Raw genomic sequence first — 12,589 nt, 5'->3', positions numbered from 1 at the left:
AATCATAAATCAATTTCAATTTCAATTTGAACTTGGATCATCAATATCTAATTTAATTTAAATTTAATTCAGATTTCCGATATTGTTGTTGGCAAAGAGGACAACGTATCCGCACGTGAGGCCCTCCTGCGCTGGGCGCGACGCTCGACGGCTCGGTATCCGGGCGTTCGTGTCAATGATTTTACATCGTCTTGGCGCGATGGATTGGCCTTCTCGGCGTTGGTGCATCGCAACCGACCGGACTTGCTTGACTGGCGAAAGGCAAGGAACGATCGGCCGCGCGAACGCCTCGAGACGGCATTCCATATTGTGGAGAAAGAATACGGTGTTACGCGTCTATTGGACCCAGAGGGTGAGTAACGATTATTATTAATTAATTAGAAGTAAATTGTTATACTAAAATCGGCTTGATTTGTATTCTTAGATGTGGACACCAATGAGCCGGATGAGAAATCCCTGATAACTTACATTTCATCCCTGTACGATGTATTCCCGGAGCCGCCATCCATTCACCCCCTGTTCGACATGGAGTCACAACGTCGCGTGCACGAGTATCGCGATTTGGCACAACAGTTCATCTATTGGTGTCGGGAGAAGACCGCCTATTTGCAGGAGCGTTCGTTCCCGCCCACGCTGATTGAGATGAAGCGTCTGCTGAGCGATCTGCAGCGCTTCCGTAGCGAGGAGGTGACCGCACGGAAACGCGACAAATCCAAGCTCATTCAGATCTATAAGGAGCTAGAGCGTTACTTCGAAACAGTGGGTGAAGTGGATGTGGAGGCAGATCTGCGTCCGGATGCCATTGAAAAGGCCTGGTATCGTATGACCACAGCCCTGCAGGATCGTGAAGTTATTCTACAGCAGGAAATCGAGCGCTTGGAGCGCTTACAGCGTCTCGCCGATAAAGTGCAACGCGAAATCAAGCATGTAGATCACAAGCTGACCGAGCTAGAGACGCGTATCTCAGAGGAGAGCAGGCGCATAGAGCGTTTGCATCCCGTAGATGCCAAGAGTATTGTCGAGGCACTCGAAACAGATATCAGGCATCTGGAGGAGCCCTTACAGGATATGAACCAGGATTGTCACGTGCTCAACGAGGGTCGCTATCCCCATGTCAGCGAGCTGCACAAGAAGGTCAACAAATTGCATCAGCGCTGGGCTCAACTCCGCACCAATTTCCATACGAACCTGGTACAGAAGCTGTCCGGCTTAAAGTTTCCCGTCCACGAGACGACCGTGACGCGTCAAACGCGCATGGTGGTCGAATCACGACAGATCGATACGAATCCACATTTCCGCGATCTGCAGGAGCACATTGAGTGGTGCCAGAATAAATTGGTGAGTCAGAAACATTTCAAATATTAAAGGTTTATAGCTAACCACTACTTATTGTTGTGATTCTAGAAACAATTGCTTGCCGCTGACTATGGCAGTGACCTGCCATCTGTCAAGGAGGAACTGGATCGTCAACAGCACGAACATAAAATCATTGATCAGTTCCATAGCAAAATACTGAACGATGAGCGCCAGCAGACGAAGTTCTCGGGCGATGAATTGAACCTCTACCAGCAGCGACTCAATCAGCTGCAGAAGGTCTATGCAGAGCTGCTAAGCACCTCCACGAAGCGTCTATCCGATTTGGATTCACTTCAGCACTTCCTTGGACAGGCCTCAGCTGAACTTCAATGGCTCAACGAGAAGGAGCAGGTCGAGATCACACGCGACTGGGCGGACAAACAACTCGATTTGCCTTCTGTGCACAGATACTATGAGGTAAATAGTATAGCTATACGATCAATGTGAGATCAATATTTATCTATGTGAAGCAGACACGAGCATGACTGAGGGAGTGTTCCATGCATGAGTGGTCCGCATACTTATAATTACTTTTATGTACTTTTTCCCATTTGGGCAAATATTTTAGTCCGACTCTCTATCATTATTATGGTACACTTCTTGAAGTGGAAACTTTATCATTTATTTAATGGAAATATTTGTATTAGTCTTCTTTTACGATCGTATTACTCACTACTTTTTATCTATCTACTATTCCTTAAATCTTCGGCAAGCCGTTGATAGTCGTTGTTGATGTTGTTTATATGTGTATTGTGCTTTATCTAATTCCAAGCGTGCATTTGGTAATGGCGACGAGGTAAGATCGGTTTTAAATAGCCTCGAAATGAAAGAAAAAATTGAAGGCAACCAACCAAGTGCACTCCCTTTATTCTATTTATAAGCTTTACTAATATTGCCGTTCTTAAATCTTCACAGAACTTAATGTCCGAACTGGAGAAGCGTGAGATGCACTTTGCCACAATCTTGGATCGTGGCGAGGCGCTGCTCAATCAGCAGCATCCGGCATCCAAGTGCATCGAGGCCCATTTGACGGCCCTACAACAGCAGTGGGCGTGGCTGCTACAGCTTACACTCTGCTTGGAGGTGCATCTGAAGCATGCAACGGAATACCATCAGTACTTTGCCGAGATCAAGGATGCCGAGCAATGGCTCAGTAAGCGCGATGAGATACTCAACAGTAAATACTCGCAGTCCGATTTCGGCTTGGATCAGGGTGAAGCTCTGTTGCGCGGCATGCAGGATCTGCGTGAGGAGCTGAATGCGTTCGGCGAGACCGTTGCCACGCTTCAGCGTCGTGCTCAGACGATTGTGCCGCTCAACAAGCGCAGGCAGCCGGTGAATAGGCAGGGTCCGGTCCAAGCGATCTGCGCCTACAAACAACAGGGTCAACTGCAGATTGAGAAGGGCGAGACTGTCACATTGCTGGATAACTCAGGCCGTGTCAAGTGGCGAGTGCGTACGGCTAAGGGACAGGAGGGTTCCATACCCGGAGCCTGTCTGCTGTTGCCGCCACCCGATCAGGAGGCCATCGATGCTGCCGAACGTTTGAAGCGTCTCTTCGACCGCTCTGTTGCGCTGTGGCAGAAGAAACATTTGCGCTTGCGCCAGAACATGATCTTTGCCACGATTCGTGTGGTCAAGGGCTGGGATTTCGATCAGTTCCTGGCCATGGGACCCGAGCAGCGAACGGCCATACGGCGTGCGTTGAACGATGATGCTGACAAGCTGCTCAGCGAGGGCGATCCCAATGATCCACAGCTACGGCGCTTGCGCCGCGAAATGGACGAGGTCAATCGCTTGTTCGATGAGTTTGAGAAGCGCGCCCGAGCCGAAGGTGAGTTGGTGGGCGTCTTACAAGTGGGAAAAGGGCGTGGGCGTCGGTCGACAAGTCGCTTTTCAATTGACGGCGTTTGGCCAGCTGTCAACTTTTGACTCTGGCGTCCAATTAAGCGCTTAATTGAATTGAATTTAATTTGCGCTTGATTTGCACCGAAGCTTCGACCAGGAAGCACACAACTTAGTCTCAAGTCACAAATCAAACGTAACACAACATGAAGAAACTTTTCGCTAGTGCCAAGCAGCGCGGTAATCTTCACAAAAAACAAAAAACATTCAATCTAATCCTCGTTTTAATTCCTTCATTCATTTGCAGAGGAGAGCAAACAGGCGAGTCGCATCTTCACAGAGGAATGCATTGCCATCAAGAGCAAATTGGAGGATATGGCTCGTGAGCTAGATCAGATTATTTTGGCTCCACTGCCACGTGATTTGGATTCGCTGGAGCATGTGCTTGCCATACATGGCGACTATGAGCGCCGTCTGCACCTGCTTGAACCGGAGCTAAAGCACTTGCAGGAGACCTTCCGCACGATAGCTTTGAAGACGCCTGTGCTAAAGAAATCGCTGGATAACCTGAATGAGTTGTGGAAGGAGCTGAACACACAGAGCAACCTGCACAAGGATCGCTTGAAGCTGCTGGAAGCTTCGCTGGCTGGACTCGAGGACAACGAACATGTCATATCCGAGCTAGAGAATGAGCTGGCCAAGCACCAGGACTTGCCCTCCACAGCAGAAGGACTGCAGCACGTGTTCAAGCAATTGACCCACATGCAGGACATAATCACGCAACAGCAGCCGCAAATGGATAAGATGAACGATGCAGCTGATCAACTGGGACGCATGGGCGTGCCCACCAAGGTGTTGGGCGATCTGAAGCGTCTGCACTCGAACGTGGAGCGTTTGAACACACGCTGGAGTGCGGTTTGCAATCAACTGGGCGAGAGGTGAGAGCTCGAATTGTATAGAATAACTTCAATGGAATGGGTTATATGACTGTACGAAATGCTTGCTATATGTAACATATTCTGAAACTATTCAGTTGTCCGAAAAACTGAATAGATGATCAAGCGAATCGTTGTCGATCAAAGTCATGTCTCAATCATCCACTGCTGAATATGAATATGAATAAAGACAACCCAAATCACCTGTCGGCTGGTGGAACCTGTGTGATATGCTTCATTAAAGTTCCCATATATGCTTCCATATACATTATACACCTATTCACCTCTTCACACCTGCCTTTTTCAGAATGCGCTCATGCGAGACGGCGATTGGTCTTATGAAGAATCTCCAATCGAGCGTGCAAGTCGAGGAGTCATGGGTGGACGGCACCACCGAACGTCTGTCGGCCATGCCCACAGCGACTTCAGCTTACGAATTAGACGTGAGTAGCGCTTGTTTAATATATACGTATATCATTTTTACTTATTAGTCTTTAATCAGTTCTGATCAGTTAGTTTATAGTGAATATATGAACTTTTCTCTATATATATTTAGCATAAACCCAATATTGTATAGTTATACCTCTCAGCTATTTAGTGAGATCATTCAATTCCCCTTTAGGGCTATATCTTTTCAAGCAACACAAAGTATATATAAATATATTGATAATATTTTTATGATGTATATATATTTAATAGTCAATTGGAAATGAAAGCGTAGTTACCTATTTTTTGCTTAACCAATACTCCTCTGCCCAAAAAGTAGTTTTGCCTAATAAACATTTAAATATATTCCAATTTATTTATGGGTCAAAACATTGGTGTTGGACATATTGTCAATGTCTGTGTTTTTTATATGTAGTAGAGAATCAAATGTATATTTCAATTTGTAAAATGTACCTTCAAACCACATACCCTGTAAATTCTTACTGTAATTTGTCCCCCAGACTCTCAATATTTCGTAGTTTTTGTCTAATCAAAAAACAAATAAAAACCGTAGCAAGCTGCTCTGTTGTCAGGCAGCTAAATACACACATACACATACCTCCACACAGCTATGTATTATATGTATATATACACTTCATATATTCACACCAATTGTATGATGTCCCTACACACCCCAAACTCTCGAATACCTCCATTCGTATATCCCAATTCGTGTGTACACAGTACATTTCTTAATATATTATTATTGTTATAAGTAAATGTTATATATCTGTAGTTTTGTTTTCTATATATGAATACCATCTACATATATGCCATTACGATTTCATCTACACATCATATCATTATTGTAGTCTTATTCGTATTTGTAGTTGAAAACTAATTGTATATGTATTTTTGTCTAATTTCTTGTATTTTCACCCAATATCAAAAACCAAAATCAATATTACATTCTATAAAAAACAAAACACAAACACAATGAAACAACAAAAACTCAATCAATCAATTTTTACAAAAAATACCAAAATGAAAAAAAAAAAAAAAATTATCCACAAATTGCTACCAAACCTCCCTCGCAAATGTATATATATATATATAAATATATATGTATATATAGAAACTGCTCGGAGCTGCTATCGAACGAAAACCAAAAATCGAAAATGTCAACGTGGCTGGAGGACGTCTAATTCGCGAAGCTAAGGTAAAAATTTTGAATGACTGTCGTTTGTATGGCTGAAAACTCTATATATACGTTAAGCATACGGCATTTGATATAGATTTGCTCTGAAAAACTTTTCTACTGAAATTATGTTATAATGTCAGATGTAAAATGAGTTTCTATTTGAGTTTTACCTTTATACGATATCAACTATATATTCTTAGGTTTTTGGTACTTTAACGATTTAGTAGATTTTCAGTAAAAATCTGCAATTATATTTTTTTAAATTAAATCCAATAAGTTAACTTACGATTGACTTCAGATCTCATATAGACCAAATAAAAGAGATTATATATGTATATTAGAAGCCCCAAAACCATCTTCAGAGATCTGCGTATTTAAATTTGTTTACTTTAATGCGCTTGCGTATAAACATTTGTTGGAGACTATATAATATTAGATAAATAAATAAGGAGAAATCTATAACGCCTGCCCCGTGCTAGACATCTACTCCTTTTACCTTTACCCTCTTCTTCTGTGTGATTGTGAGTGTGATTGTGAACAATTTTCGAAATTTGTATATCAACTATGTGATTCAATATTCTATATGTTGAGTTACCTATTTCCTTTGCCTACCCTCAACAATTTTCGTCTATTGTCTCTGCTATATCTTTACTCTATACGAACCTTTCAATATTTAATGCTTTTTAAAAAACATATACGAGAAATTTCGGTGCTTCGTTTGTGAAGCGCGCGATTGCGAGTAGTTTAAAACTACGGGTACAAGGTGCGTCAATAACACTTGGGTTAAACAACAACAACAACAACAATATTGACCAACACAACAACAACAACCAACTATAAACAAACAACAAACCAAACTCACACAACAAACAATTAAAAAGCAATTGTAATCAACGTAATTTCGTATTGATTAATCAATGAAATAAAAAGCACTAAATATATGACTAGAACAACAATATTTACCCCCACACAAACCCCTCTTAAACTTTTGTGTAACACGAGCAAAATACTAACATTTAACCGAAAAATTAACCCAAAATGCTGCGGACAACAACAACATCAACGTCATCAACGCGATCAACATTTGTGACGTCACCGGTTGTTACGGACTCAGATTTACGATAGTAAATGTCTGCGTTTCGTGGATTGGTTGCTCGAGGCTCGCCCCTCGTTCTCGCCGCCGCGTCGCGATCTGCGCCCGGCTGACAGTGATCCGGGTGCCACACAGTATTACAGCCAGCGTTTGGATAATCTAAATACGAAATACGACAGATTGCTGGAACAGTTGTCCCAGAGGCTAAAAACTGCAATCGAGGTGAACGGCAGCGATGGTCTGGTGAGTATCTACATGATCACTGAGAGAAAAAGAAACAGAGAGACTGAGAGAGAGAGAGAGAGAGAGAGAGAGAGAGAGTGAGTGAGCGCGAGCGTGAGCTGCACAACTCCTGATGCCAAGTGCTAAATTTAGATACAAACGTCAATTGTCGTACAATGACTGAAAAAATATCTATAATTATAGGTAACGAAATTTTAATGACGTAACCTTAGCAAAGTATCCAAGCACTTGCTCGGTAGCAAAATATTTGTTTAATTACAACAAGAGGTGCTTAAGTGTCAGTATCTATGGCTTAAGTGGCGTACAAGTTATCGAACTCTCAAGGTATATTTATTGTGAACATAAGTGATATTTTCTATCACATTATACAAATTATCTACATAACATAGGCGAATATTAAACCTCTTCGGCTCAAGAGCTGTATGTAATTATTTTATGTATGATTTATAGATGATATAGGTACATTGTTAATATGAGATCTATCAATAGTCTTTTGCATCTATCGTTTCGAAAAGAAATGTATTCTGATTCTATTGCTAATATATTAAACGAAGAAATAGTTTCCATATACATACTGTAATTATTTTAAAGATAAACTGATTGTCTCATAGATAGACTTCTAGAAATCATAAAGTAATTTCCGTTTGAACTATTATTAATAAAAACAAAAACAACTGTACAGTTTAATTGTTACTGCTAGCTGATATCATATTTATCTACAGCATCTTAGCTTCAAGTACAACATTGAGACTACTTTCGGTTTCAATGAATACTCTTCCAATTCTAGCGCACTTTGTATTTGTATCTGTATCTTTGTATCTTTTTGCTAGCCTTATGCAATGCTATTATTAAATTAACCTTCAAATTAGATAGACCCACACACATACACATACTTACGCGCAAAATAATGACATCAGAGCGCGATTCCGTTGCGTTGTCAGAGTTTGAAATGTTGTCCCATAAATCACCATTTGATTAATATATCTAAATGTTAAACTATTTTTTTTTTTTCATAAAAGTAAATTATTTTATTTCATTTTATATCTTTTTTATGCGCGTGACAATCATTTGTCTAATGTGCAAATTGCACTTAGAAGATATACGAGTTTATCTATATAAAGTTTCACCTCTATGTGTCGTATATAAGAAGTTAGTTTTTTTTATTATTATTTTTTGTTTTTGTTGACCAATTAGGCAAATGAAGTCAACTTAGCAATTAAGAATTCTATTTATAACATGATGTCAATATGAATATATTATAAACATATTTCGCATATTTTTCGGATACCTAATCTTCGCTTGTAGGAAATTCAATGCCAAACAACGTCATCAACAGTTCATTGTTGACTTTTTGTCGCTATAATTATTTCAACTGTCAACTCTTTAGATTTTGTTTCTTTTATATATTTTTTCTGTTGCCCGTAGACTATTTTTGGCAACTAGTTTTTTTATTTATGCGTCCAGAAATTCAATTAAAAAATTCATTTTACCACAGAGTTCAAAAACAGAAAATTAAAATAAAATTCAACTCGTTTTGGTGTGTGTTTCTCTTCTATTTTAGCATACTCAAATATTGCCCATGTTTGCAGAGTTGTGTAAATATTTAATTTGCAATTAACATTTAATGAGTGGAGATAGAGAAAGGACTGTTTCCCCACTTCGTTAGTTGTGTGGGTCAGCAACCGATCAAGTATTAATCTCGGTGTTGTCATGAGCTCACACTCAAAGTGAGGTATTCGCAGGGCCCTTAACAAAATTAGCACTCTTTACCTAAGAATCTATACTCTAAATATGTATGTCCATTGTGTTCTTAAAGGTTTTGCTCTTGACTGAGAGTGACATCATGAAATGCTACTAGGCATAGCTATATACATATATATGTATTAGACAACTTCATTGCCAGCTTTGGGGTTTATGTCTAAGGCTTAACTTGATATGCATAACATGGGCGGCCAAGCTTGGCATTAAGTGGAGTGAATGAGCATTTTGCTATTTAGAAGGTTAGCTTCACCATTTGACTACACAGCAAACTGGTTTTCCCTTTTGTTATTTTTTATATTTATGTAAATACCCTGTAGAGCTGCTATGGATTTAACTATGATGTCAAAATGTTGCACATTTGTGTACGGCTCAAAAAGTTAGTTTTATTTGTATACTTATCAAAACCCTTATGACTAAAGGTATTCATATATTTTTATAAAGTTTTTACAAAACTCATTAATGTATAAGAAAATATATTTGAAGTCTGTCTCCAGGGTATCTTTTCATTTGATCAGTTGCCGTTTGTCGGCTTCTGTTCTTATTTATTTCTTCTTACCAAAAATCGAAAACAACCGAAATTTTCAATCTTAGCTCTCTGACAGGCCCCAAAAACAACAAAAGAAAGAAAAAGAACAACAAACTGCGAACGGTAGACAAATAACATTGTTCGACCACGTTGTTGTCATTGGAACCCGAACTTCCGTGTATTGTTTGCAACATTTTGACCGCTTAGGAATCGAATAGGCATTTGTAAATGGATTTTAGTTGATAATCAGCCGGAAAGAGCAACAGCTGATGAGCGCATAGCCGGCATATTTGGCTGCTCTCTGCAAAAGCTCGCGCTCTAGCACAATAATTTCAAAAGCTCTGGCCGCTCTCATGGGCCGTATGAACTACGGCTGTGAGTTCCGTTCAGTATCAAATGCGACGTGGTTGTATAACGACGTAAAACTGAACGCGTGCGACGCGTGTCTTAAACTAATAAGAAGTTTTTTGTGTGTGCGCGCGTATGTGTTTCTCTGTGTGTGTTTGCGTGAACAAAGGCTAAAAAACCTAAATAAGGTTGCCCTTTAAGTTGAATAAATTCATTTGAATTACAAATATCTCATTTATTTTTTGCACATATTTGAAGCGTGTAAGCAAAACCCCAACAGAATACCCTAACCCAAAAAGCAACGAAAAATAAAATAATAATAGAAGAATACATCACGTATAGGGCCGGCGTGACAATGCTCATACGCCGCGTTGTCACATACAAGTAGAAAGTGCGATTGTATCTGTGTTAGTTTAGCTGTGTGCGTGCCTTCAATTGAATACTCGACATTCACGTCTCTGGCCCGCTTTTATTTGTTTAATAGAAATTTAAATATTTTATATAAAGTTCTGCGGCCCACACGAGAGCCAAATACGAATTCAGAAAATGAAGTCATTCACAGTGCCAAATAAAAAATAAAAAAAATAAAAATAAAATTCAAATTTGAATAGAAGAGCAAAATATCGCCTAGAATTCGAAGTGTGAAACTGAAAATAAAAGATGAAGAAAACTGAAAATACAACGAAATACATAAAATAAAACCAAGAAATAACATATGCAATATTCATATAGCCTTGAACATGTCGCAAGAATCCATATGCTTTTTTTTTTTTTTGTTAAATACACATGTGGACATACACATACTCTATATTTATTTGAGTGCTAATGAAGGCAGACAAAACGAACAACAAATTGGTTTATTTTGAGGGAGTTGTGTTTTTAATGAGCCAACACAAATTGCACGAGTCCAGAGCTTGTTAAAAGAAAATTGCCCCAAAAACAATTTCGAAACGGCTATAAAAAGTGTATTTAAAAGTGTTGCGCTTAACTAGATCCATTAGACTAGTCAACTGACCTACACACGCACATGTAAAACACACACACATATATTTATATATACTTATATACACATATATAGAGAGACATGCACACTCATCCTAAGCTAGTGACATCTGACAACGACTATCAATGACTGCCATCAGCGCTGTCTGTCAGCAAGCCGTAGCTGAAGGCCTAATCTAATCAAGAGTTTTTAAATAAAATTGTAATTTCTCCATCTAATATGTTGCAGTCAGATTTTAACAAATTTATATACTTTTGATTATCAATATATTCTGCGCGAATGCAGGGCCATGGAGCGTATTAGTTTTCTGTGTTTTCAAATTTGTATGCATATATATTTCGAACAAACACAATTTAATTATTCTCTGATTAAATTCAGTTGCATTAATAAACCTGCATTAATAAACATCATAACTCTTTTTTTTTTAAGACACTTCCTTCTTTGCCTACGCATAGAATAAACATAAACATTTTCATGATTAGTAGAATTATTTATTCTTAGTGTCTAATTGGACACACCTTTCAAAGTAGCAAATGTTTTAATGGTACTTTTAGTTTCGAGTCGGAGTTTTAGATTCATTTTCAATAGTTTCAGAGACTCCGTTTTCAGATTTCTTTCCTATAGTTTCATTCTTAGCCAATTAGTTTCACTTTCATATGCTTCTGATGGTAATGATTTGGTGATTTACAGCCTTTATCTTCACTTCATTTTATATTTTTGACCTAGGCTACAGAATCTAGTTGGATGGCTAAAACATATACAAAATATGTCACCTACGTATTATTTTATTTTTAGGACTTTTATCATATTTCTTCTTTTATCATATTTTATGTGTTTTCTGTTTGTTTGGTTTTCATTTTCTCGCGCTTTTCTGTTTGTTGTTACATTTTCGTTCAACTTTTCATATGTCATTGCGCTTGGATTTTTTTCTGCATTTCTCACACATGCATTACGCTGCTCTTTATCGATTAAACTAGACAGAAAAATGTTGGCCGCCGCCTTAAACACATACACACACACGCAAGTATTTTTAGTTGTTATTCGTGTGTGTGTGTGATCTATTAAATTAGAAGAAAAACCAAACGAAAGCGAATGCGACATCTCTCGAGAAGCATCGTGACGCCGCCTATTTTAGTTGTGCAGCGTGCGGCGTCCGGTATGCAGCGTGTTGCAGCCGGAAAGCTCGTCGTTTAGCCGGCAAAGCTTCTTAAAGCGTGTCAAGCGCAAATCTCATACCAACACAAGAGCGGAGCGAGGGCAACTTAAGGCCTACTTTTTGCAGGAGCTCTCAGTTTCATTTAACTGTTGTTATTGTGTTATGGTGTGTGTATGTGTGCGTTTTGTTTTTGTTGTGGGCGCACGGCAAACTTGTTTTAGATTATATAGAAATTACGGATGACATCATTGTTTGTGTTCGCTTCTCAATGTGTGTGTGTGTGTGTGTGTGTTTATACGCTCTTAATGTGTTTGCTAATTTTTTTTTTTTTTTATTCGTATATATATTTTTGCTTTTTGCATTTTTGTTAATTATAATTTATTTGTTGCCGCTACTAACTCTAGGGCGACCTTCGACAGCCGCTTTGAATAATGAGCAGTGAGAAAAGAGAAAGAAAAAGTGATTGCGGCAGCGTAAATTAAGAATTAAGAATTTTTTTTTTATTTTATTTTTTTTTTTTGTTTTTTTAATTTTTTATTGCCGAACAGACTTTAAAGTAAAGCAACTCCATTAGCAAGTTGTATATTGTGGTTGCTGATAAAATAAATTGGGGCAAATACAATTCTGTTTATTTCTTCACGTCTGACAGTCAATTGAATTTTAAATTCGCTTCATACTCTACCTAAGGGTACTGCG

At 38.8% G+C, this 12,589-nt stretch overlaps 1 protein-coding gene across 35 annotated transcripts in view; it reads left to right on the top strand.

The window, feature by feature from the left end:
* The window catches only part of LOC6580893 (microtubule-actin cross-linking factor 1), an 84,365-nt gene that overhangs the window by 38,406 nt on the left and 33,370 nt on the right, over positions 1-12,589 (top strand). For 18 of the 35 annotated variants that reach the window (XM_032730436.2, XM_032730437.2, XM_032730434.2 and 15 more), the window contains 8 exons: positions 73-352; positions 425-1,338; positions 1,405-1,773; positions 2,272-3,190; positions 3,509-4,139; positions 4,444-4,579; positions 5,698-5,781; positions 6,878-7,099. In XM_032730436.2, coding sequence (XP_032586327.1) covers positions 73-352; positions 425-1,338; positions 1,405-1,773; positions 2,272-3,190; positions 3,509-4,139; positions 4,444-4,579; positions 5,698-5,781; positions 6,878-7,099 — 3,555 coding nt within the window. Of the gene's footprint in view, positions 1-72; positions 353-424; positions 1,339-1,404; positions 1,774-2,128; positions 2,153-2,271; positions 3,191-3,508; positions 4,140-4,443; positions 4,580-5,697; positions 5,782-6,877; positions 7,100-12,589 lie in introns of all 35 variants that reach the window. The other 17 variants (XM_015164518.3, XM_015164491.3, XM_015164519.3 and 14 more) reach the window with 4 other exon arrangements.

The sequence above is a fragment of the Drosophila mojavensis genome, unplaced genomic scaffold (genome assembly GCF_018153725.1).
Source record: "Drosophila mojavensis isolate 15081-1352.22 unplaced genomic scaffold, ASM1815372v1 contig_81, whole genome shotgun sequence".
Classification (NCBI taxonomy): domain Eukaryota; kingdom Metazoa; phylum Arthropoda; class Insecta; order Diptera; family Drosophilidae; genus Drosophila; species Drosophila mojavensis.
The sequence above is the reverse complement of the archived record's forward strand: the minus strand, read 5'-3'. Positions and strand labels throughout refer to the sequence as shown.